The sequence below is a fragment of the Colius striatus genome, chromosome 2 (genome assembly GCF_028858725.1).
Source record: "Colius striatus isolate bColStr4 chromosome 2, bColStr4.1.hap1, whole genome shotgun sequence".
Classification (NCBI taxonomy): domain Eukaryota; kingdom Metazoa; phylum Chordata; class Aves; order Coliiformes; family Coliidae; genus Colius; species Colius striatus.
This window is the reverse complement of record NC_084760.1, coordinates 118,529,777-118,556,031: the sequence shown is the minus strand read 5'-3', so window position 1 is coordinate 118,556,031 and position 26,255 is coordinate 118,529,777. Positions and strand designations below refer to the sequence as shown.

The 26,255-nt window shown below is 42.4% G+C and overlaps 2 protein-coding genes across 4 annotated transcripts in view; one reads left to right on the top strand and one right to left on the bottom strand.

The window, feature by feature from the left end:
• Window positions 1-3,731, top strand: part of REL (REL proto-oncogene, NF-kB subunit) — a 31,659-nt gene extending 27,928 nt beyond the window's left edge. Inside the window, exons 9-10 of the mRNA XM_061989283.1 lie at window positions 47-121; window positions 1,140-3,731. Of these exons, the coding sequence (XP_061845267.1) occupies window positions 47-121; window positions 1,140-1,927 (863 nt within the window). The 3' untranslated portion in view covers window positions 1,928-3,731. The remainder of the gene's footprint in view (window positions 1-46; window positions 122-1,139) is intronic.
• PUS10 (pseudouridine synthase 10) overlaps window positions 3,606-26,255 on the bottom strand; it is a 31,797-nt gene continuing 9,147 nt past the window's right edge. For 2 of the 3 annotated variants that reach the window (XM_061989285.1, XM_061989284.1), the window contains exons 5-18: window positions 24,476-24,510; window positions 23,062-23,173; window positions 21,542-21,603; window positions 19,030-19,075; window positions 16,649-16,713; window positions 15,547-15,632; window positions 12,681-12,806; window positions 11,441-11,497; window positions 10,440-10,516; window positions 10,292-10,347; window positions 10,049-10,166; window positions 8,810-8,952; window positions 8,088-8,187; window positions 3,606-6,526 (exon numbers count right to left, since the gene is read on the bottom strand). In XM_061989285.1, coding sequence (XP_061845269.1) covers window positions 6,488-6,526; window positions 8,088-8,187; window positions 8,810-8,952; window positions 10,049-10,166; window positions 10,292-10,347; window positions 10,440-10,516; window positions 11,441-11,497; window positions 12,681-12,806; window positions 15,547-15,632; window positions 16,649-16,713; window positions 19,030-19,075; window positions 21,542-21,603; window positions 23,062-23,173; window positions 24,476-24,510 — 1,122 coding nt within the window. In that variant the 3' untranslated portion in view covers window positions 3,606-6,487. The remainder of the gene's footprint in view (window positions 6,527-8,087; window positions 8,188-8,809; window positions 8,953-10,048; window positions 10,167-10,291; window positions 10,348-10,439; window positions 10,517-11,440; window positions 11,498-12,680; window positions 12,807-15,546; window positions 15,633-16,648; window positions 16,714-19,029; window positions 19,076-21,541; window positions 21,604-23,061; window positions 23,174-24,475; window positions 24,511-26,255) is intronic. The other variant, XM_061989286.1, reaches the window with a different exon arrangement.

Below are 26,255 nucleotides of genomic sequence, written 5' to 3'. Positions count from 1 at the left end.
GTGCTACTTGATATAAAAGCAAGCACTGACCCCTACTTTCTTCCAGGATCAAATGCAACAGAGAGGCCCAAAGCAGCTGCGTTTGCCACTGTCCCTCCTGAAGGGAAGCTGATTAAGAAAGGTAGGGTTTTTCTTGTAATCCAACAGTGGTTTGAAATAGTGTCTGATGACTGTGGGGAAGGGCTGCAGCTTTTTCAAGGAGCCACCAAAGTTCCCAAGACAGTGGTAGTACCTGCCACTGTTTTCCTTCTCCAAGCCTCAGCAGTGCTGCAACTTCCCCTTTGCACAGGAGAGGGCTACACCATTGTAAAGCATTGCTGGCTTGCAGCCTTAATTTAGATAACTACCAGTTTTGCTCTGTGGTTCAGATGGTGCTACTTTCATATGAGGAAAGGCTGTGGGAATTGGGGCTGTTTAGTCTGGAGAAGAGGAGATTGAGGGGAGATATCAACATTTCTAACTATCTAAAGGGTGGGTGTCAGGAGGTTGGGACATCCCTCTTTTCTATAGTAGCCAGCAACAGGACAAGGGGTGATGGGATGAAGCTGGAACACAAAAAGTTCCACTTAAACATAAGAAAAAGCTCTTTCCCTGTTTCAGTGAGGGAGCCCTGGCACAGGCTGCCCAGAGGGGTGTGGAGGCTCCTTCCTTGGAGGTCTTCAGGACCTGGCTGGACATGTTGCTATGCAACCTGATCTAGGTGACCCTGCTTCTGCAGGGGGGTTGAACTGGATCTTCTCTAAAGGTCCTTTCCAGCCCCTACTATTCTATGATTCAGATACTCGGCCTTTCAGATGTACCCTCAGAGGCTGGTCTGCCCGCTGCATTGCTTGGGATTCTAGTATTCTCTTGAGGGTTTCTTCTTGTAAGATGCTGGTACTTGTGACTACACAGACTGAAACAGCCAGTTGTTTATTTAAATGTTGCTCACCTGCAGCCTTAGCTGGGGAGGAGTGAGGTAGGTAGCTGCCATGCTGCTGTCTAGAGATATGGGGTCCACTCTGGGAAGCAGCCAAGTGCAAACGCACATATCATCTTAATGAGATAGCACCAGTTTTGCTTTGCTTTTCACCCTTTGCCATTTTAAAGAAAGATACAAGAACTGGCATTAAATCACAGTCACGTCTTTCTTTGCCCAGAACCGAACCTGTTTTCGCCAGCAGTGCTGATGCCGCCGCTCGGATCCCTGCCCAACACTAGCCCCATGTACCCCGTCTGCAACACCCCTGCCCATGCACCCACGGGGCCGGGGAAGCAGGACCCGCTCTCCTCGTGCTGGCAGCAGCTCTACAGCAGCCCCTCTTCCTCCGGCAGCCTGCTCAACGTGCACCCCCAGAACAGCTTCGGGGCAGACGTGCCTCAGGCTGCGGCTCAGGGCGGCAGCGCTGTCTCGGCGTTCCACGACAACCCTCTGAACTGGCCCGACGACAAGGATTCCGGCTTCTTCCGGAACTTTGTCGGCACCAACGGGATGGGAGCGGTGGCGGTGTCCACTGCAGACATGCAGAGCGTTTCCAGCAACAGCGTCGTGCCCCAGGCTCATCCCGCCAGCATCTCCACAGCCAGCATCATGAACATGGAGACCGATGACATGAGCTGCACTAGTATCAACTTTGACAAGTATAATCCGGTGTTAAATGCGAGCAATCACAGGCAGCAGCTCCATCAGGTGCCTTCAGCTTGCCCATCCGTAGCCCCCCCGGGCAGCAACACGCCTTTTAATTCCCAGGCTAACTTAGCTGATGCGTCAGTTTATGGTTTTCTAGAGCAAGAAGTTCTAAGCGAACCAAGACTATCCAGCAACCCTCTCCCAAACCAGCAGAGCAGCATTGCAGATAGCCAGTACTATGACACCGATGGTGTCCACACCGACGAGCTCTATCAGTCTTTGACATTTGAGAACATATTACAGAGCTATAACCATTGAGCCAGCAGGGTCAGGCTGGAAGCGGGTACGTAGCCCTTTTCAGATGACTAGCTGTGGGAAGAAGAGTAACTTACCCTTCTGGACTCCCTACTTTCTCTTTCAGAATGTTACTATGCAAGTTTCATGATATAACTAAAGGTTATCTATTGCAGCCCAAAGGCTGGTGCCCATAGTGAGGTAGGAATTAGGGTTTGGGGTTCTACACCTTAAAAGTACCTTGTATACACATTTTTACACTGTTGAAAAAGGGAACTGTTAACACTTCAGTCTTCCTAACAGTTTTAGCTATGGGAACTTAAACTTCAATTTTGATAGGACAGAAATTAGAAAAGACCCTGCACCTGGACACTCCTGTTCAGACTCACCTCATGATGAAAGTTTTACTCAATATACTTGGAAGGTTTAGGTTTCCTACCCTCTGTCGTATGAAATATTCTTCTCCCTAAACAAGACCATGCGTTGATGTTCCACATTTGTACCACACACACTCCATTTGCTTTGAAGGCAAATTGACTCTCAAATTTTTTTTTAATGACTATGTCATTGTTAGATATATTTTAAAAGACCGGAAGGTTTGAGTTTTTAAATAGTCCACCTCTGTTGTAAATGAATCTCTGCACAAAAGAATGAACAGAAAGTAAGGACTTCTCTGCACTTCATCCAAAGTGCGCTATGTTAAATGCCAAACCCCTGTTGCTTTAGGAATGGAGCATGCTGTTATTCCTCTGGAAGTCTGTGAGTGTGTGTGTATGTGTGTGTGTGTAACTGTGGTGTGTATGTTGCTTTGAACTGCAGAAATACGTTGAGCCGAAGCATCTGCTTATTCTTTCCTCAGGTATCCTGGCAGTTTCCTGCTATGCAAGTGACTGCTTAAGAGAAGGCTCAGATTCTGCCTCCCCTTCCCAAGCAAGCTCTGGGGCGAAGCCAGAGGCAGCCTCAGTGCAGCCTCATCTAGATGCATTCTACTAACAACTTCAGGCCATGTCAGGCAGTACTAACTACAAAGACTCCTCTACTCTGTCTCAGAAACCAGCACTCTTCCCTTCCACTTGATTCCCAGTCTTCCCTCTTAGCCTGAGCTGCGAGATGTTGTGACACCTCGCGTGGATGTAAGTGGCTAGGTAAGACACCCTACTCTGCATTACAGGGCTTTGCTGTTTTATTATTAGTATTATTATTTTTTAAGAAGCAACACAGCAAGAAATATATGAGTATTTCTTAAGTTATATAGCTGGTTTATATGGCAGATAAGGCTTTACAGAACCTGTTACCGTTTGGCAACAGAAAACTGCACCACGGAGAGAAGCAATCAAAAAATCACACTGCTACATTAAAAACCCACAACCTCAAATCAGGAAAAAAGCCCCTTAAGATGTATAGTTGTACACAAGGCAGCGAGCAACACCACAACCCCTCTGGTTTCTAGGAAAGCAACAACTCCTTGACCGCAGGGGTGGGTTGCACTGGCAGCAGCCTTCCAGCGGCCACACCGCTTGCACAGCGTACACTCCTTGGACAAGGTGTTCAGTAGAGGAGGTTTGGAAAACTGCTTCATACAGGATGCAATGAATTGATTCTCTTGTGTTAGAAAGCAGTTTTCCCACACTCCTGCCTAGCTCCTCTGCAGTCTGAAGTCACAGAAAGACGAAAGAAATACAAAGAAAGCTTGGAATGTGTTTATTCAGTTCTTTTATTGAAGTTCTCAATTTTAAGTATAGTAAATGTAAACATTTTACTCACTTCATAGAAAGCTCTTTATAGTACAATTTGTTTTTACTGTATAATTAAATATTTTCAAAGTTCTGTTTTCCTTTGTAAACGAGTCGGTTTGGTAATTAAAAAAAACTGGTTATACTGAGTACACAGCTTCCCCAACCTTCCCAGATTCATCACAGCCCTCACCGCAGGAAAGCCAGAGAAACGGGAGAAGGTAGGTTATGGGTTACTTGTCCTGGGGGCTCTTTAGAGTTATCTTCTGCTCGCAGTTACCTTTGGCTGGGAGGAAACCCAAAGTAGCATGTGCAGGGACCGGGTTCAGCTGCATTCAGCAATTTCTTTGTGGCAGAGGGGATAGATGCTTTCACACTCAGAGCTGTGCAACTCGTACAGCTTTCTCCAGGTTCAGGTCAGCTGATGCTAAAACAGCTTTGTGGGTGACCAGTTCAGAGAAACGAGGTTTTTGAGCCCTTCCTGTACAAAGAAGGGTGGTGCTAAGGGACCCTGGACCTCATTTTTTAGCTTTTAACATGCCAGAAAATGCCCTCCCTTGTGCCTAATGAACAAGATGAAATCTTATTCTCACCAAACATCCTATTTGAGTACTCATGAGTAGGTATTTTAATCTCAAAAATAACATGAAGGCTGAAGTACACCATTAATATTCATTACAGTTGATAGTTCAAAGTGTTTGTTTTGTGTTAGAAACTGCAGACTTCAAACAGAGTTAAAAAAGCCAGATTACATCTCTCATTTTCATATTTCCACATCATTTTTGAACAACAACTATCTGAAGAGCTGTAGAGGTATTTGCATCATCAGCTTTTTTTCTCCCTCTCATTTGGATACTTCACATTTATTGTAAAAACAAGCAGTTGAGGAAGTGTTGATGGCCTTCTCTACCTTGTATGGAGAATAGGCTGGGTGCACTTGGTGTAATCTTTACAGCCTTGTTTTTCTGCACTTTGATTCTTAACATGATCTCCACTGTTGTCACGCTAATGTGTGATGTGCAGAATCAGCTGTGCTGGGAGAGCCTCCCAAGTCCTGGCACTACAGGAGCAGGAGTTCTTTCTGCCCCTGCTGCCTTAGCTCTGGCTGTCCTGTGGAACAGGCCTGCACATGGCCACAGTGCAGTCTTGTTTACTTTTTTTTCCCCCCTGTAGTTTATGGAACTTATCCTAATTTAGCTTACTTTTGAGTTTCAAGAAATCATATTGATGTGAGACTGAAATTCTCTTTTGTTTGTTTTCTGAATTCAGTTTCTTAAGTTTTCCACCATTCATGACACTTCCTTTCTGGGTACTGATTATTATCTGAGACAACTGCTCCTGGAATCTCTTGCTCATAAGAACTTCAAGATGAAAAACGAAAGAAAATATTGCTGTCTGAATCATGGTCCTGTTACTTTTGTGGTAGAAAAACAGGAGCTTCTGAACTACTGCCATACTTATGTTATGGTGGACTAGGAAAACGAACTGAGAGACAAGTTTTGACAGCCCCTATTTAGACTAATTTTTTGAGATTAGTTTTGAGGAGCACCTTGGAAATATGTGTGTCAGGGTCTTTGTGTGCCTTCAGCTAAAGTTATCATGCTGAGGTCCTGGCACCACCAAATTGAAGGTAATACATCTCAGTGATCTTCCCTGTCAGTGGTTTGTCTTGGCAGATATTACCCTCTTCTGAAACATTAATGAATGAAGAGCTCTTCAATTCCAAACCTTAATTTCTTGTTGATAGTTTAACTCTGTCCTGTACTTCAGGTAAGCAGAAGCATCTTCCTTACAGATTAACATGATAAAGGCATAACAGTGGCTTTTGCCAAAAATGTAGGTGGTGCTTGGCATGAAACACCTAAAATCACCCAAGCAAAGAGGAAAAACTCAGGTCCTCCCCTGTTCCAGTTTGGTTTGTAGGCAATGTTCAGCTCTTCCAGGCATCCAGCCAAGGCTAGACACTAGAAAAAAGTTATTATGCTACAAACCATCTTGTATCACTCAATACCAACATTCTTTGGTAATTTCATAGTTGCCTGCGCTTTCAGGTTCTTGGTATTCCTATTTTTCATTTCATTTCCATTGTGCAGCACTGCCTGGAGTTCCCAGTCTTTTGGTGATTCAGCTGGGGAAATCCTAAGCCTGAAGAGGCCCCAGAGAACTGCTCAACTCAACTGTTGTTTCTAGGAAGCATAGCTGATGCTTTTAAACAAGAAAAACTTGGGTTTAAGTGCAAAGTGTTCCTCAGAACACCGTGTTTTCCCGTTGTAAAGTACTTTGTCGGGGAAACTAAATGTGCCTGTTTCTAAAACTGACACTGACCATAAGGCAGTCTGCAGGGAGCAAGCACAGCTGCTTTCCAGGCACTGTCCTGCTCTCACAGTCTCTCTCACTTTCGGGAAATAAGTCTTTCCTGAGCAGTGCTCACAAAAAGTTAGGACTGGGTTTCAGGTACCTCAATGCTACAAGAGAGCTGCAGCATCCACTATAAAAACGTTACTAAAGATCTGGCTTGAGAGAGGGCTGTTTCTTCCAGTGCTCCAAGGTCCTTGTTTCATGTATTTGCTCTGTGCATCACTTACACCTTACCCCCTTATTTACTAAAAATACTACCAGCATGTTACCTTACCAAGATCTCTTTATGCACAGAAGAAAAGAAATGATGGCTAAGATTGAACAAATGCTGCCTGTTCCAGAGTTGCTTCAAGTCAATTCAGAGTAACAGTACTCTTGGGCAGATCAACGTGATCTAAATGCTTTACAGAAATAGTTTGCAACCACGCTGTGATACCATGGGGTGTTCAGTAACCAGCTGCTGCCAGAGGAGCTGCTTCTTCAACTTGACAAGTTAACTATCCAAGGTTGGCGGCCAGTCCACATCAACAGACTAGAAAAGCAGAGGAGAAAAAATAAGGGAAAAAAGCATACTTGGTCTTGTGCCTATAGGAAGAGCCCTGGTATGAGAAAGGACACTAAAGTAAGAGAAAGGGGACAAGACACACAGTGGGTGTGTGAAACATCTGCCTTGTGGTAGTGGCTCCACATGTGTCTGGAGAGAGCTCTCTGGGAGCTGGGCTTTCTTCATAAAACAGCATCACAGTTCCTTGTAGTGCCCCTTCCCAGCATCATTTGCTGGTGGGCTGCATGGTGGAGCCCAGAACCATTTATTAAACATGTTGCAGCATCTCCTTTGTCTTTGTTCCCATTCTACAGCTGGGCTGTTAACGAGGTGCAGATGAATAACCTTTTGACTGATGCCACAGAAAGCTTGGGGTGTTGGGCAGTGCAGGCAAGGACAAAGTAGAAACTCATCCTGTCCTCACATCTGCCTCCTCAAGGCAGACTGGACAAAGAAGCAGCTGTCAAGCATTATGTGCAGGAATATCTAGGCAGCATCATTAAGTGCTCTCCTGCCTGTCAGTCAAAAGGGACAGAACATACCTCATCCTTTATTAGGAGCAAATGTTGTAATTACTCCATGCTGGATTATGTCTCTTTTTTCTTCCCTGGCCTCCCTGAGGCCACAGTGCCAGTTCCCTTTGGGCATAAACTTGTTGCTCCTCCTCTTCCCAAAGCAGCAGTGTTTTAGTTATCACCACTTGCAATCACAACAGGGGCAGGGCCACACAGCATGGGAAAGGCCTTGGCTTGAGGAGTGCCTGAGTTAATCATACCTGCTCATTGCCTAATCTGCTACTTCATCAAAGGGTTAGGCTCTTGGGCTGAGCTAAAATGCAAGGTGATGAATTATCTTTCATAGTTATGTCCAATAACCGCTGCGACACCTCTGTACAAGAGCAATGATTACCAGCCCAAGCCCCAAGGCAAGTGAGCCTCTTTTCAGAAGTAACTGATGTGCCTTCTCCGAGTTCTCTTTCTCTATTATCCCTACAGAAGACTTGCAAAAAACCTGCAAGGCTGTGGTACAAAATCCAACAGGAGGGCAGCTTTCCAGACATGTGAGAACAAGCACACTGACCACTGGCTACTTGAAATGAAAAGCCATGCTTTACATCTGCCTTGCCAAACCACTAGGTTAAATATTAAGTCATTATCTCTGCAAACATTCTTTTAACTAAAACAAATTTGGTTTTTTTCATCTGACTCCAGCAAGTGAACACATAGAATTTCTTGCTGTGTCTGAACCAGCGGTGAAATCTCTCCTGTGTTTTATCCAAGCCTGTCTGGAAAAGAAATGATGTGGTACATGTAACATCTGCTAAGCTCTGTCCCAGTGGCTGCTGATAATTGTCCTTAATTCATGGTGTGTCCTCTCAGAACTCAGCAGCAGAAGCCTGCCACACATGGCAGCTCAACACAAACCACTGTTTTTACATGACCATGGATTTTGTGTGACAGTTGGTTCAGTTGGAGCAATTGCACCGAAACCATCTCACAAATCAACTGAGTTACTAATTTCCAAGAAAGATAAACAGCAAACAACTTACCTCTACATCCAGCTCCAGAATGTCAGCAGTTCTGTTCAGTAGGGAGCCAATATTGGGCTTTGTCCTTCCAAAGTCTCCGTGCACAAATTCCTTAATGTAGCTAGAAATACTGGCTAAGGAAAGGGGATTTTATCACAAAGAAATCAAAGGGGAAATAAAAGACTACAGTGAAAAAAATCAAGCAAAAATAGGGCTTTTTTCTACTCTTAAGTCAATTTGCAGTGAAGGTCCTGTTAAGCCCATACCCATCAGACTTCCTAATCCTTGGTTTTCGACACTCATGCCAATAGCTATCCTATTGACCTCTCTTTTCAGTTCTATTCCCGCGGGAGTGGTGACTTTATGACAAAACTGTTGTTAGTAAGCAGCAGCAAACTACAGTCTGCATTGCAGCACAGTAGGTGTCATGGGAAAGCTTATTTTCTGAGGTGAAAAAGCTGAAGCATATCTTTAACCAGCACATATTTATAGCTTTGAGGTACCTGAAAGCTATCAGAGTGGTCACCACAAAAATAAACACACTGGGAGAGCATCTGTAAATGAAAGCCTGAATGTGAAATTGTGCCATAAAAGCAAAGATGGTGCAGCAAGATAAGCCTGCAGAAGAGCAGGGATTTAGAAACACCATAGCCATCAAAGCAGGAAGCTTCCCATTAAGCAAATGCTTCTTTCTCATCAGTGAGCTGTTTGTAACTGCATTGTGTAACAGCATCTAGGGATACGTTCCTGCTTGAGTCTTCAGCTGCAGGCGAAAATGATGCTCATCTATGTACTGGGATTTCATGGTGTGAATGATCCGACACCTTACAGCTAAAGGTCTTCTGTGAAGAACCCGGAGGGGTGTCTTCTGGTCGAGTTTTAGTTCCTGTTACAAGAGGTAACAAATCAGGAAGGAAACGTGCAACATACTGCAAGGATTTTGAGAGCTTTTGAACGTTGTGTTACAGCAGCTGAGTGATCTTGAGGCAAGACTCATTGTTTTGCATGTTTATCAAAGGGAAAAAGGACAGCTATCTCACAGGCTACATGCAAAGGCCTCAGGAACACTAATGGATTCACAAATACAGAGGAATAACCTTGAAATCTCCGTAGTCTTTTGCTGGAATGACTCCAGGATTTAGAAGCTCACTGAGAGCCTCAGGGCAATGACAAAAAAAAAACCCAAAACCACCCACAAAATGCTTTGTGTAAACTACAGCAAACCCCCTGGAAACAAAAACGAGGGGAAAAAGCCCAAAATGAGATTAGGTCTCCTAACAATCTTCATTCCCCAATCCCTTTCTCAAATGAATTGAAGCGGTTTGAAAAGCAACTTTTTAGCAAGGGAGTGGGGATGCTCAAGAATGCTTCACCACAGTTGTCTCCCTGAACTGTTAAGGGCTCAAACTCGCTTTGAGAATGATTTTGCGGCCAAGGCCCATGGGAAACAGCGCAACACAACAGCAAATGAACGTGCCCTTCCACCAGCAGCATCTCCCTGAACAACATTTGAAGAAAGTTCTGATTACTACAGCGGGCTTGTTAACTTGAGCTCTTCCTAAGGCTTCTTGGCATCATTCCCCATAGACATTTCAAGCTCCTCTGGAAGAACAACTTTGGAGCTGGCACAACAAAAGACCCTCTTTCTGCACTCCTTTTGCTTATGCAAAACACTATCTAAGGTAAAGAAAGAGATGTGGGTGCCACATTTCCTCCTCTCCCTTCCTTACTTTTTACTGTTTGGTCTATTAGAGGGTCGACATTACACAGTTGATTTGTTGTCTTGGCTAACAGCCAGCCAGCTATGTTGCTAGGATGACAACAGTGAAGGAAGGAAGGGTGAGAAGGCCAAGGGAGGTATCAAAGTCCCTATAGCAAGAGAAACCCTGATGAAAAAACCCCAAACGCAAAGAGATGTGTCTGAGGCTGCAGGTATATAAACTCTCCCCCAGGGCACCAGGATAGCTAACAGCTACACATACCTTGATATCATCTAGAAATGCAATATCTTCTTTCTGGATGGCTTTATCTGTCCATATTAAGGCACTGTAGGTCTTTGTCTTTTCCTCTTCACCTTCCTTCATACGACCAATTGCCTCTCTAAACAAAGGAAATTAATTAGTCACCTAACATAAGCATAATTATGCGATGCTGTGAGCAAGAATGCTTGCAAGACTCCCAAAGCATTGCTCTGGGATCCCTTGCCAGCAACGATAAATACTGACCTGGTGACAAGCTGTAAATCTCGAACCTGTATTTTGTCTGAAGAGTTATTAATTGTCTGTGATATTCAGAAAAGAATCAGTTAGCAAAAGCGCTCAGTTAGAGAAGAAACACATGCTCTGTGAGCTCCACGAGGTGCAAATGATTTACCTGCTGAAGTCCCTTCATTTCCTCAGCAGTAAAATGTATTCTACGAGGATTCACAAGCTCAATTGCAAAGGGCCTTCCTGGCAACGTGCACAGTCATAAAACATAAAAACATGTTGTTCTAAATTAATGGTTGAATTGATGCAGCAAGGTTGGGAGGTGTGAAGGTTGTCTGCTCTTAGGCAAACAGGGACAGGACTTGTGGGTTTAGGGATGGAGCGTCAGATGGAAGGAAAGAAACGAGGGACTTTTTTTGGCTACTAAAACCCCAGTATCAGCAATAAGAGCAAATGATGAGTTCCCAGAAGACATCTTGTACAAGTCTGTGCTAATTAAAAAATAAAATAAGGGGGAAAAAAAAGTTAATTAGCTTATTTTCTGTCACCTACAGCAATGCCCAGGTGCAAGGCGATGTTAAATCCCGCTCCCTCAGCCAAACATCTGTTGCAATAGCTGCACTTTCTGTGCTCAGGGCCAGGGATGATCCCCAGTATGAGCAATGCCAAGAACTACGCTACAAATCAGACAGCAACTGAAACACATCATTGGTAGCTTTTACTTTTCCTTTCCTCTCCTCTTTTGGCTATAGTAGCTGCAGCATATTGGAAAGCAACTGACTTTTTTAAAGGACCCAAGTGCAAAAAGAAAGTAAGGCTTCCCCACTCCCCAGTGACACTGAGGCAAAGCAGAAGGAAAACAAAAGAAAACAAAGTAGGAATCAATTGGGCATAAATGGCTCCAAAGTAGGAAGTTAATAAACTAGAATACTCTCAGCAAGCTGTGCATTGCCATGCATTTGTGCAGCCAGGGACACTGAGAAAGGACTCCTCTTGCAGTTGGTTTTAAGAAACTGTTTGGGGATAAACCCATAAATACCAGATAAAATTTGGAAGCATGTTTAGTGAGACACATATGCACTTGGCACTCAGCAAGAATCGTTAGTGGGGCTTCAGTGAACAGTGTTGCTTGTTTCTGTGTCTCACGTGGGACGTTCCAAGCCTTACCATTGCCTAGTGTTCTCACATCCACATCTTCTCTTCCAGAGGAAGAAAAATTAAAGCCTGTAAGAGATTTGAATAAGGCAAGTGAGATTTTATTGTACATGTTTAACAGTCTCTACAGCTTTTAAAAGGTGAAGTCTTTTACTTGAACAAATCTCGGGTAGTTACTGTTCATTGCATCAGAGACACGAGTGTTTCGAATAGTTGTCCTAGTTCCTTGGCCTGAGACTGCTACAACCCTGAAATGATCTTTCTCTGGTGTATTGTGGCAAGTATGTAGCTGAGAGAAAATTCTTCTGTGGTGTGTTTTGGTCATACTACCAAAGTCCTCTTGGTTGGGAATGCTCCAGACCCTTAATCAATCTTCACAGCCCTTTGCTGCACTCACTTCAGTTTGTCCACATCTTTCTTGTACTGAGGGAGTCCAGAACTGGACTCAGTACTCCAGAAGTGTCTCCCCAGTGCTGGGTAAAAGGCAAGGATCACTTCCCTCAATCTACTAGCAACCATCCTTCATTTATGTGTCTTCTCAGCATCACTGCACACGCACTTCTGGCGCGTTACCTGAGGTAATTCTGCAAGCCGAATTCAGGGCTTGCAGAGCACTTGGCCTGAGGACACAGTGTGAGGATTTTCCTAGTGTTCAGGCTGACATATCCACTGAGAGGAGAAAGGAAAGTATCTTTATTTTTTCCAAACTATCATTTAATGCATTTTTTCCCTGGGCCCTTTATGTCTCTAATTCCACACGTAGTAGACGACAAATAACAGGAGCAACTATTTCATCTGGATAATCCCTGGGTAAGCTTTTAGCTTGTGGAACTTTATGCACCAAAGAAATAGATCAAGGTAAGAAAGATGAAGTGGTCAAAGGCTTGGCAGATACTATGGAGTGCCAGTGGCATAAATCCTCAGGTTACAAGTCACTTTGTGAACTGCCAAAAGTTAAGAAGTATGGCTGGGCAAAAATGCTACCACATAAAGCCACAATATTTGCATCATGACATCAGCTGAGGAGAGATTTCAGTAAGATAAAAGACACTGCATAAAACAAAACATCTAATTACTCACAGATCATAGGTAAAAAAGAAGTTCACAAGCTTTGACTTGGAAGGATAAGAGAGGGATAAAGAAACAGGTTTATTTTTCCATTACACTCTTTTATTAAGTGAGTAGCTACTAAGAAAAAATACTCTGGTAATGATGGAAAATAGATATGGTAAAAGATGTCCTAGTTACTTACTGTCTGCCTTGAATTCTGCCATTAGATGCTCCGAAATCAGTTCTTCCACTGAAGATTCCAGCTTCCTCTCCCCATCAATAATCCAGGGAGTTTGAGGTAAATTCCTAGAGTATTTGTTATATCTTCCTGTAAAAAACAACTGTGTTAGCTGTAATCACTCTAAAGCAATAGACAGCACAACACACTTGCATTGGAGCCTTGTGAAGATAAATTTATAGGCTTAATCATATAGTCATAGAATCATAGGAAGGTAGGGGTTGGAAGGGACCTTTAGAGATCATCTGTTCTAACTCCCCTGCAGAAGCAGGTCCACCTAGATCAGGTCGGTGGGAGCATGATAGCAGTGTGAAACCTGTACTGCTTCAGCAGCCATGACACACAACAGAAAAGTAGGCTTGGACAGCCTATTGCTGCAGTCATACCATCAGGTATAACCATAGAAACAAAACCAGAGAGCCTGACACAACTGGGCATAAAAGCCAGAGGTTCGAGTGCTTAGGATGAGCCAGCTTCATTCTGAATGAAATGTTTGGGTTTTGGAATCAGAGCATGGCCCTGAAGTGGCCTCCCAGACACCAAACTAGTGCTAAACACATGCCTGGCCACCAATGCATACGTGTTCCAAGGACAGAAGTTCCCACACCTTCCTGTATCAAGTAGTTCAGGTTTCAATCCAAGTTCTGCCATAGTCTGCATATTTAACAAAAGGAACTCAAACTAAAAGGCTCATTACAAGGAAAACCAGGTGAGCAAAATGTCTCAATAACCAACTGGTATGAATTTCAAAACCTTGAAAAGTTGCCATGTAAAGAGATTGCCATCCTCTGCCTGATCCCAGTCACAGCATCACACCACCTCCTGTGACACAGGGACTGCAACAACCAAAGAGCAAGTCTGACACGGATTGATCCAGATGAGCTTTCTTACTGACAGGTCTTATAAGGAGTGAAATATGCACAAACCAAGGAACCCATTCATAAAGCACAATGAGTAACCCCTGTGCACAAACAAGTTTCAATCTGAAAGCTTACATATAGGAAATTAAAGAGTTCAAAGTAGCTCTGCCTATGATCCTGTGCCTCTCAATTTTTTGGTTTTCAGTATCATATTTTCCTATTTCTAACAATGTTTCCTTCCTGCATTTTGATCTGCAGAAAAACCCACACAAACAAATGGGCCAACTGACTAACACTGTTTCACTGGGGCAAAGATTACTATGAGTAATCATTCACAAGTCAGCTTCATGCTGCTAAATTCTGTTTCCATAAAATGAAAGAAGGAAAGCAATACTTTCTTTGCTCTCAACGCCTCGTTTTAACAAGGTTGGCTTTTGATATGAACAAGAACAGGTTAAAAAAAACCCAAAAGGTGTTTCTCAGTTTGACAGCTTCTCCTGAACCCTTAACAAACAGTTTGGGGGAGGAGAAATGATCAATAAATACCAAAGGTAAAGTCAAGAGGGCGTTATCAACTCTGAAATTGTGCTTACAAATTAATAATAGCAAAATAACTGCACTGTACTCAGTTCTATTCTGGATTGACTTCTTCAAAAATTAAAGACAGTATCCTGCCTGGGGTTCTTTTGGTTGGAATAAGCTATAAACTATAAATCACAAACCCAGTATTAAATCCCATGCAGAAATCTAACCCCCTGCCTCTCTCTCCATACAGATGAGTGCTGATAGAGCAGCCCATCAAAGCAGCCTAAAATAAACCAGTGTGCTTGGAAAAGGCTAAAAAACACAGGATGTCTTGGATTCATGAAAATGTCCATCTAACCATCTAATCCATAATTAGACACAAGAAGCAGGTAGGTGCACACATCAACTTGCCTGCCACGATGTTGCATTTTTTCTTTTCATTCAGTGTTTCCTTTTATCCAGGACTTGTAGCATCCCTTCAAACACAGTATGCTACAGTTCCATTGCAGGTTTAGGAGGGAGTTAAATAATCTGTTTTGAGTGGATTTAAGTTAGTGGTTGTTTATACTCTTGCAGGTGGGTGATAAAAAAGTTGAACATCTCAACTCAGGGCCACCAAGTGGTGTTGTGTTACCTGCCTCACCCAATTATTTCAGATGTTCTCTTGGTTTGGAGGGCAGAACTGGAAAGAACTAAACTTCCCCAAATTTAACCTTTACTGATCCCATTAAGATTGTGAGTTCTGGATGGAATAATGTGCAGGTAAGTCCAGATGGAGAAAACCTCTGAATCCAAATCAGAATCCAAGCAAGTGAAGAGCGCTGTCGGGAGAAGTGCCTTTCCCAAACCATGTGCTTATTGCCAGCGGATGTACTATGACTGCAAGATTTGCAGGGAGCAAGGTTTTCCAAAGGAGAGAGCAAGCTTTGCCAACAGCACAGTTCTTGGTTTCATAAACTGCCCCTTAATGAGCAAGGACACAAAGAAAGTTAACTTTCATGTCACCCTGTGTAGTCTCTAGAGGAGAGAGCTCTTCCATCCCTCAAAGCAACACAATGGCAAGGAAAAGCAGGATCTTTGTATCCATGACATAACCCTCCTTTGGCCCTGATACAGCTGTCTGCAGCTCCCACTCCCCTCCAACCACATTGCCCCACATGCTGTCCCCAAGTTGGAGTTCACAATGTCAGAGCAGGTAAATAGTTTGGATTTCAGCATGTTGATCTGTAATTTCTATCTTTTGACAAAACCACTTGTACAGCAAAGACAAATATCATTTCTTCCCCTTTCAAACAAGTCCACCCTTGGATAGAGATAGATTTGTTTCCTTGCTCCTTATACTTAACTACAGGAATTAAACGACAGCAAGAATCTCCCAGGTCTCATGGCAGTATTATAAAGTTATGTTTAAGACAACACAGCAGCAAAGAAATGGATCACTTTACCAGCCACAAAAACTGCACCATTATTGCACTGGATTTCCAGAGCAACACAGAGGTTCTTTGGTGAACTCGGAGGACATGGAAAATGCCTGTGTGAAAAACAGATTAAAATATACTAGTTATACCAGAACATGATGGAGCATCACCATAGCAGTAATGGCATGAAAGATGATGACTTCAGTTCCACAAAACACAGGTACTTTAAAAGCTAGAACAGCAAGAAATGGATGAACATGAATTGCAACTACTTTTGCCAATCTGTCATCCAACATTACTGAAGTTTAACACTCCAAAGTGTGCTAAGGAGTTGTACCATACTATAGCTACAGTAGTAATGGAACTAAACACTGCATGAAAAATACCTTCAGGATCAGTTACTAGGTCTTTGCTGGGAATCAAAGAAATAAGCTGTGAAGGCTTAGTGCAATTAAGCACAGGGAACTACAGAGAAAGAGTCTACTGATGTCTTCCCACCACTTGTGATTTTTACCCTATTACAGCCCTTGGTGTTTTCTCAACTCAACTCAACTCAACTCCTAACATTTTGTAACTAAGGGAGAAAGTTTTTTTCATGAAGAGAAGCTTGGCTTACAAGCTTTAAGGTTCAAAACATAGGAGGAAGTTCCACTGTTCCTAAATCTCTCCTGTGGTTTTGGGGATGCACATCAAGATCTTTGAACGTAAATGACTGGCAATGCTACAACAGCTGTTTTCACTTCTAGCTGTTCTAAATCCCAAGCCAGGCCAGAGGTCTGCAGTGACATAACCGCTGAAAGCACAGTGCAGAACTACAGCTCTCTGACCCGTGTCATGTCCAGTTTTCCATCCTCCCTCTTAAGCATTTTAAGATTGCTCCTTAATTAAAAGATCTGCAATGACATTTTATTACCAGAAGGCTAGAAAACACAACACATCTTCACCAGCAAACCAGCTTTCACTTAAAGTATTTAAATTAAAATGATCTCTTTAAATTGCAGTTAATTATTAAATCATTCAAAGTTCTTTTACAGCCATCTTACCACTACTTACCAACCTAATATTTTCCTCCCCATCCTAATTCTATACAGGAGCACAATACTAAGAACTGGTTTCAGTATATACTTACTTGAGAAAATCCTCTTCTTTTATCTTCTCTAGGGCTTTTATAACTGCCATTCTGGTGAAAACAGACTGCATAGTGGAATAAAAAAATGAGTCAAGCACTAAAATAAGCTAGGAAAGGATATGCCTAAGGAAGGAAAAAACCCTGAAACATTCTGTAGGCTTCTCACAACACAGTTTTTTCACTTGTGTTTTGTGTTTTCTTACACCTAAAAGCAACTCTGTATCAGCAAGAACTCGCTCTGATCTTACCCCTGACTTTAATGGGGCAACAGAGCTACAGTAATTTTGCCAGAATCTATTCAAGTAAGTGTACTTGCAACATGGAAGCACTACAACTAAGACAGCTTACAGACTGGAACCTAACAGTTATTTAGTCAGAGAACTACTATTTCTCCTTTTGTTTTTCTAGAAGACACATGTAAACAGTAATAAATGTTTCCTCACTCTGCTTTTACACAGACAACAAATAACAAGTGCCACTGACTTTTAACAGGCCTGAAGTTACTGTCATGTTTCCAGATAAACCTACTGCAACTCCTTAGAATATTCAGTTGCTAAGCCTGCCCTTTGGTTAGCTGAAAGAAACACTAAGCATATCCCTGGAAACTATCTTATTTCCAATGATATACATAAGTGTGCAAAAGCAAGAACAGAATGCAGAGCTTGGGACCTCAGATCCAAATTTGCAAACCACATTACAACCAGAATCCTACATCTATGAACAAAAACCTAAACCAGCTTCCTTATTTTCAAGGGTTAAGTGTTGTAACAGTCTCTGAATAAATCAAACCACATTGTCCCAAGTTTTATCGAGTCAAGTCTGTAAATCCTCCAAGGATGGAGCCTGCACAGCCTCTTTGCATAACCTGCTCCTCTCAACAGCCATCCTCGTGCTGAAAGGGGCTTTTTCACCACGTAAAAACCTCTCATAACCTCTCATTTCAACTCATTGCCACTGTTTCTCATCCTTCCACCTTGTCCTGTGATAAACCATCTCTGTTGGTGCTACAGTGGGTCCTCTCAAAAGCTGCCTTTTCTCCAAGCTGAAGAAGTCCAGGTTCCTCAGCTGCCCCTCCTGGGGTATGTGCTCCAGACCCCTGACTGTCTCCATGGCCATCAACTCAATTTCCAGTTTAATGATGTCTTTTTTGCAAACTGATTTGAGAAAAAAAAACCACTGAAAAATCCCATGTCACTCTTTAGGACAATTCAAGTCTTTGCTCTAAGAGAGCTCCTGGATGCCTCCAGGAAAGCTGCTCTTTCTCCTCAGCATAATCAGAGATAATAGCACTTCCCCTCCTTGTAGAACAGAGGAATGGGAAAACCCTTAAACTAACAGCAGGTTTAAATGACTCTCTGCAATGACATGGAACATTTCAACCAGAACCCACTTTTTGTATTACTTCTCTGATTAACACAGCCCTTGAAGCCTGCCTAAAGCACAGCTCCTTTCTCAGGATGAACCTCTGACGGCTCTTCAGAGCTGGTATTTTTTTCCTTCAGATGGATTCTCCTACATCTTGTTGCCTGTGTGGTTTTAACAACCAGGCCCTGCTGGTGTAGCTCCTTATGTGGGGTTTCCCCCCTTTTAAAGGAAAGCAATACAGCAAGCGGTGAGTTATAACAATACAGCCCTTCTAAAAAAAGACCTGCATTTATTGGTCAGGTGGAGTAGAGTAGGCAGAATTCCCGGGTCAGGCTGCCTCTGCCAAATGTCGGTAGACTCTTCACCAGAAAGAATAAAAGGCCTTGCACAGGCTTCTGATAGAAGTTACTTGTTCTGCCTCTGATCACACCAACTGTCCTACTTGTATGAATTTCTCTCCAACTGGTGTTTTATTCTCACACGTCCTCTTTTCCATCAATGACTGTGTGCGTGGTCAGGGTCTGCAACAGGTGGCAAGGTCCCTTTTCTTTCCTCCCCTCTCCCAGAGGCAGACAGGATAAAACCATCCTGCATGTATTGTGTCTTTCACTCAGATCAGAGGACATGAAAACTGCAGTGTGATCATTTCTCTTTTGGCTGCGGAGTCTCATCTTCACAATGTGACTTACCTGAACTGTTTCACCCACAGAGAGCTTGAGGATCCTCTTTTATGCTACTTTTAATGCATGACAATCAAATTCCTAGATCTCAAGGGAGGGATGTACAGAGAGCATTCCTAAAATGAATGGCCTAAAGAAAAGCACCAAGCTCTGTTTTCCTAAACAGAGTGAATAAAGGAGACAACTTTATCTCCAGACAATTGAAAACTAGACAGATTTTTGATGAAAGAAAACCAGACATTAAGCAGGGACTGAATACCCAGATAACTTCTTCATTGTAGCTACTGCTGTGAAATGCTGAATGTCAGGAGAGATACAGCAATGATGAGATCCTACCTGTTTGTTCTTGGCTGGTTTGAAGCAGTCTGGACAGGCTGTGGCTCTAAATACAGAAATGAAAATTAGCTCCTACTCTTACAGAAAAAGAAAGAAACAGACTCATGAGCAGAGCATGTACATGGTCTTTGTACCAGTGTGTCCAGTAACTCACTTCCAGGGCTTAGCACAGAACAGATATTAAAATCAGCTTTACCCTAAACCACAAATGTTGGAAGGTGTGTTGCTTGAACTAGAGGGAAATCGTGGACAAAGCTGCCTCTTGTGCTCTGACCAACACAAATGCATCTCAGCTTTGAGATGAGATGGAAAAGCACACAAGAAGTTTCAGTCCTTTCCAATCCTCCTCGAGAAAGGTCGTAATTAATGTTTAAGTTCCGCGCATGATTTGCTGACATCTTGACATCTGCACTTGCTGTTCTTAGACAATGCACACCACAAACTAGAGATTCAAATTGCTGCTTCTGGATAGGAAACTTCAATTTACTACCAAAAAAAAGTAACCCCAGGTGCTGGATACCATTTTTGCTTTGGAAGGAAACTATTGGTCGTTTCACAAAAGTGAAAGCCAAGGCAGTGAAACACTTTTTCTGAGTACTGTAGAGGAAGTTGCTGTTCCTATTAGTGCAGTTCTATGTATGCAGTTAGAGCTGACTTCTAGCCTACAACACAATTTCAGTGCCTCTGTATCTACTTCAGACTATAAGAAAACAGGTCTGGCTGCTCTTTCTATACAAGCAATGCGCCTGGCTGGTCTGTGACACAAAGCATCGCCAATTCCCTCTCCCTGTTTCAGTATCATCTCACATTTAAACATAAATCTCACAGTGGAAACCAACAAGAGCCAGTTCAGTTTCCCATGTCAAACCAAGGGTCATTTTAACACATCCACCTACACATAATTGTGTAAGAACAGCTTGAGAGATGAGAAGCTGCAGAGGCACTTCTCCAGCTTGAGACAAGGTCCTACCTTGCTTCCACAAACAACCTGAGTGTCGTTATTAAAGCTGTGACAATTGCCAAATTTACCACATTTACACCAAAACCAAACCATGGCCTCAGAATATGGCCAGAGGCAGCCATTCACATATGCAGAATGCCTTTACACCTGGAAAACCACGGTGTAATTACGTTAGGTAACACGCCGTTACTTCGGCAAAATGGCTAAAACCTTAATTGCTGTTTAAGTATGCCATAGGGAAAAAAAAGGAAATGAAGGGACTTTGTCAGGTCACATGGGATAAACCTGAGCAGTTGGGATGGGGAATGGAACTTCTTTACAGCCTTTCACCTCTACAGTTACTCTCCTTGGAGCGCTAACATTGGCATCACAGCAGGCTCGACATCAGTATTGGTGAAATGTCACAAAAAGGATGGCAGAATGAGCTGCAAATAAGAGCTGAGTGGTTACAGAGGAAGGAATAACACAACAGAAAACAAGAACTGATCAAATGAAATAAATAAATTAGAACAAAACGGTGCAGGATCCTAAAATATTTGAGTTTTTCCAGGATTGCAGTAGTTTGGCCCTAGTACTTTCTCACTCTTTTGTCTTAAATAATGGTGGAAAGGAAAGATGTTGAGCCAACACTGGTAATCCGTTCTTGCTACTACCTGGTCTGTCACCAAGCATGCATTCTCTCAGCCCCCACCCCAAGACAAATGAAAGATGCAGTTGTTGAAAACCAAGAAGGTGGCAGATTTGGCATTCAAACAAAGATCACAAATTGCCAGAAGGGGTAAAATCAGGTAAATATATAAAGGCTGCAAAGAAAACCTCTAGTCTCAAGACATGAATTCACTATGCAATGAAGAAGTCTACACCAAGCCTCTGTCTATGCTAAGATTTCACTTGCAGTAGGAGCAGAAGTGATGAGACCGAGTGAAATGTAAGTTGTCCAGAAAGCAAAAGCAAACAGGAAGAGTGAATCTAATCATCCAGAATATACCACAGCTACATTTTGAGAAATCAGATTAAATGGCAGCTAAATTCACAGAAATGTTTTGCTTCTTTGTGTACAGCAGATGTCCTACTGGGCCAGGCCAGAAACTCTGTGTAGTGGCAAGGGACCTTCTGTTTGTTTAATGAACCAGCAGCTCAGTTGGATGAACTCACATGAAAGCTCTCATGCATGTCTCCTGTAAGAGCAGGAAAACCTAGGCAGGACCTCAAAGGATTCCCCTTCCTGCAACTACCTGGTTTGAATAGAGTTTTTTAAGTGACATGGATATATATTGGAGAGAGTAATGACTTTGAAAAGGGATGAAATGGAACAACTTCTCTGAATGTTCTTCCAGTTCAAAGCAAAATTCTGGTGATTTTGTTTATTGGCTTTAAAGCACAGACTTAACCAGACTTAACTTTCAGCTCTGCAACTGACTACGAGGAAGTTTAGCTGCAGGCCCCATTCTAATTTATAAACACTGCATATTTTCATCTGTAGCAAATCCAAACCAACAATGTTGCACAATATGTAGATAGAGATCTTTTGTTATTTATATCAAAACTTACAGGAAATGGCACTCCTCGTCTGTTTCTGGGTGAGCAAAGACCAGGCTGACTTCAAACAAACTCTGAATTAAAAGAGAAAAAAAAACAGAAGGTGTAATAGTTTTAAAAACAAGCAGAAAGGATATTCTCAAGCATCCTTATGGCAGTATTAGGGACACAGTAAAGAGGCAGACAAAAGACAAAGGAACCCATTTGTTCTGCATCATCTAAAGACATTAAAACGTGTGCCACAATAGCATTTGCATTTCTGAAGTAACTAAAGATTATCTGAGAGCACTTCAAAAACAGGAGTGACCTACACATCGTTGATAGGGGCCCCATCTTGCACAGGGGGAACGGAGTGAGAGGCAGCCCATGCTCAGAGCCTATTACGGTCACTGAACCTCAGCAGCCTTCTGGGAGAGCGTGGAATAAAGATAAAAACCCTGCAGTAGTCACCACTGGAAAATTTTGTCAGAGGCTTCCTTTGCAATGACTGATGGCCTTGGGGCAAAGAAAAGCAACCTGTCCTAGTGGACTGGAAGCTAGACCAGAAACTCTATTGTAATCTCAATTCTACCTCCAATTCCCTCCTTGGCCTTGGGCAAACAACGCTCATTACTTTTGTTATTCAGATACCAGGAAACCTCAGGAGGGCTATTGAAAAGATTGGCTAACATTCAAGTGCCTCATAGATAAAGAGCACTAGGCAAGTAACTTTTATGGCAGAATGATGTCTGGAGTGACTCAGTGTTGTAGAGCTTTTGCTAACTCGGTATGTAAGAAGCTTGTTTCTTCTTAGATCATCTTCAGGTTAACTGAGCGTTTCTTTCCTCACTAAGACAAAAGGGATGCTCTCAATTAGCACCCCTGGGAAAAGAGATCTGTAGTTATTATGGAAGCTGACAAATCAAGACTAAGTGAGTCTAGTCCTGGGGTCAGTCCTATGGCTGAAGACAAGGGAAAGCTGCTGACTGCCCTGTCCTCAGCAGGAATTTTAGCCATGTTTGCAGAAAGTTTACACTCAAGGTGCTGGTGTTTCTGAATTTGTCTGGCAAACAGCTGAACATCATGTTTAGTCAGTGCATTTCCAAAACGGTTCAAGAATGTTAGTCAGAACCTGAAAGTTGAAAACAGGGTTTGAAAATACGTTTGTGGAGCAAAGAAGGAATGTGTGGGCATTCCTTAGCCTCTGGAAAACAGAGATCCTAGAAAATGAGAAAAGTCAGCCTCATGGATCAATGGAGGATGGCAGTCCAAGAGCAAGAGATGTAGCAAAAGACTGTGATGGTTTCAGAAGATGCAATGATCTCTGTGTACAAAAATGAAGACTAGACGTCAGTATTGAGACTTGGTAAAAAAACTTCCCCCCTTCTTCCCTCTACAGTGACTGTGAGAGCAGTGCAACTTATTTTTCTGTTAATGAAGGGAAAAAAGTATATATATATAAATATATAAGTGTATAACATATATACACACACAAACACATCTGAAAACAAGAAATAATAACAGAGGAAAAAGTTTTCTTATTTGTACAACACCTTTCCATCAGCAGGAACACCCAACTCTTCAGACAACTGGGGATGAATAATCCACTTATAAGCTTCTTTCAGCTGAACAATGTCATCCTTTGCCAAGGAAAGGCCCAGATTTCTGAATCACAAAGAAATAATAACTTGCACAGGGGTCTGTCAAAGGTAGATACATGACATATAATATTTCAAGGCAAACTTTAGTAACTGGTGCCAGGTAAACAAGCAATGCACAAATAAAAGGGCAAAAGTGCTAAGCATACAGACCACAGCATGAAGGAATGACATGCTGCTCCAAGACCTCCTGTAACAGCACTGAATCTCTGTGTTGAATTAACAAAGTGTTGAGGAAACATTAAGGCCAGACCAGGATTCCAAGTAAGAATCATCCCATAAAGACCTAGGAGTTTGGCAGGGAGTACCTGCTAAAGCTGTAGCTGCTTTGAGCTACAGTCAGCTGAAGCACAGGGAGGACTAAGTTGCCCCTTCCCTGCCTCTGGCCAGGCATTCCTGCCAGCACTTGCACACTGACACACAGCATGGGAAATAATACCAGCCCACTGATCTCATTTAAAGCCAACACTAATCCATCAAAAACCATTTTGTTTTTCAGTGAGATGATCAGCTCCCCTGTCACAGAAGCACAAGAAAGACAAAAGGAACATACAGATGGAGACAAGATTTATTTGATAGTAAGTCAGCATCTAGTTCAGCTTAAGTAAACTGATCATCTGGATCCTGCAGGGCAGCACCTGTGCTACTTGCTAAGGAGCCTCCTGTCCGGTTTCCACCGTAAGTAATATCTTGGTTTGCCCCGTTTCTATTTGCCCAGTGTATTTTCCACTACCATTTAAATACAGATTCTTTGGGTTTTTGTGTAAAAGAACATGTATTGAGGAAATTCATGCCGTAGCTTCATGGTAGATCAAAAGTTGCAAAAGTCTTTCCAGAGTCTACTTGGAGAAGAGCTGAGACAGAGATGCACAGAAATCCTTTGTTTTGTTTTGCCTATATAAAAGAGTTCTTCTCAGACAGACAGCAAAAGCTATGAACAATAAAAAAAACCCCAAACCAAACAAAGAAAATGACAGCACATCCCAATTCTGAATTTCCTTATGCTTAGTTTTGAAGGTACAAAGTAAGCTAAAGTCTTGTCCAAAGCCACGGGAAGTGACCTTGCATTCCACAACTGTTAGCAGAAGTACCTGTAAATGAAAGCATTTGTCTTGACCTTGAAAACACAGCATTAATTGCTTGGTTTAAATTTGCTCTGAACATAAGTGTCTCAGCAGGACCACTGCATGAAGTGGTTTCTCATTTCTACCATGCTGGAAAAAAGAGTTATAGTAAGAGTACTTCTCCTTTAAATCTAGAGAATGCTCTAATAGAAGCAGTGTGAGGGTTGCTGAAAGAAATTACTCACCCCAGTGCCTGTTTTACCAGCAGCCAAGCAGCACGCTATAGGTGACCAGCCATGTCCAGGGAGAAGAGGGAGGGAGGGGAAAAAAAAAAGGAATAAGTAAAATTAGGGCTGAAAATTCCTCAAAATTGGAGAGATCGTTAGCAGAAGGAACAATGTTTTAAAAGCTGGAGACAAAAGAGAAGTACTAGGATTTTAACTTAGCTTTTGCTTTAGAGATGTTTGGTTTTAATTGTAAGACATCACTTTGCAATTCACCTCAAATCCTGCCTGGTTTTAAAGAGCAGATCAAACTGCATTGAACACACTTTGAAGCTTACTATTAACACTGCAACTGTAAGATGACACTGACAGCCTACCTCTAGTGCAACCAGCAGTTACCTACCATACAGAGGAATGAAAAACAAAGTGTCTGAGTGGATGGGATATGAAAACTGATTTCACATCTAAATTAAAAAAAAACCCCAAATTCAGCTATCAATCAGCTCATTAAATGTGAAGTAAAAGACATACTTGGTCTTACAGTAATCACAAAGCCCTTCCCTGAGTATTGACCCCTTATTTAAAGCACACCACTTAGTTTAGGACACACCGGCTGAAGGAGACACGGGCTGAACATGAGAAAGAACAGAAGGAGTAATTCTAGAAATGACAGGAAGCTTTTAGTGCAAACACCTGAGTTCACTACTAATGATTTATTACAGCAGACATAGGAATGGCTGGAAGATGTGATCTGAGAATCACAGGCAGGTTCAACCTTGAATTCTCCTTTTTCATTCCCCCATTGCCCCTCTGTTAGGTTGTGAATACCACCTTCTGCACCTCCTGAAGCACTTCTTTGAGCACAGGTTCCAAGAAGTAATCTTTTCTTTACTTATGTGACTACATGATAATTCAGGAGGTCTCTATCTGACCTTGTGCTTGGAGCAGGACCAGCTATGAAATCTACTTGACAAGTTCTTGAAAACGAGCAGTAATGGAGACTGCACCACTCTGGACAACCTGCTCTATCTAATGCTTGATTGTCCTTAATCTCTGCATTGTAAATACCTCCTCAAACTCCACTCCTCTCCTCTAACAGCCTTATCTATGTAAAGAAACAGAAAGGAGCAGGCAGCTTAGATGTGACCCTGCCCCGGAAAGAAGACCATGAAGCATCTCTTTGCAGACTCACTCACTTCTCTTTGTCCTGATACATTGGTTCTACAAGATAGTCTGTTACTTCAGGGTAGTAACTTTTTAGCACCTCAGGCTTTACATTTTGTCTCTGGGTGAGTCAACAGCAGCTGCCATTCTGTTCATCACAATGAGAACCTACCTCACTAAACTGAAGTGCATAACAGTTAACCAGAATTTTAACTTTGACCTCAAATGGCCTTTCTATTAGGTGTTTAATTAAGTGGAAAAAAGATGTCATGTTGGACAAGGGTATTCAGAAGACCTGTACAATGTTTCCATTTCAACAGAATGCCTATTGGTGCAGAAGCAATTAATAAGAAGAGAAAAACTCCCCTCAAAACTTCCTACAACAAAGCAACAACAGCAATAACATTTTCAGTTCTTCCTCTACTAACGAGAAGAAGAGAATAACATTGGGACTGTCAGGAGTAACAGAACTCGTATTACTGTCAATACAGTCTGGACACCTAGTCTCACCATCCTCACTGAAAAGGAAATCCAAAAGTCAGCTTGTTTGGCTTGAAACAGCTATGATAAAATAAAAGAAAAGCAAAACTAGTAGTTTTCAATCCATGGGCTGCAGACTACTAATAAAATATCAGAG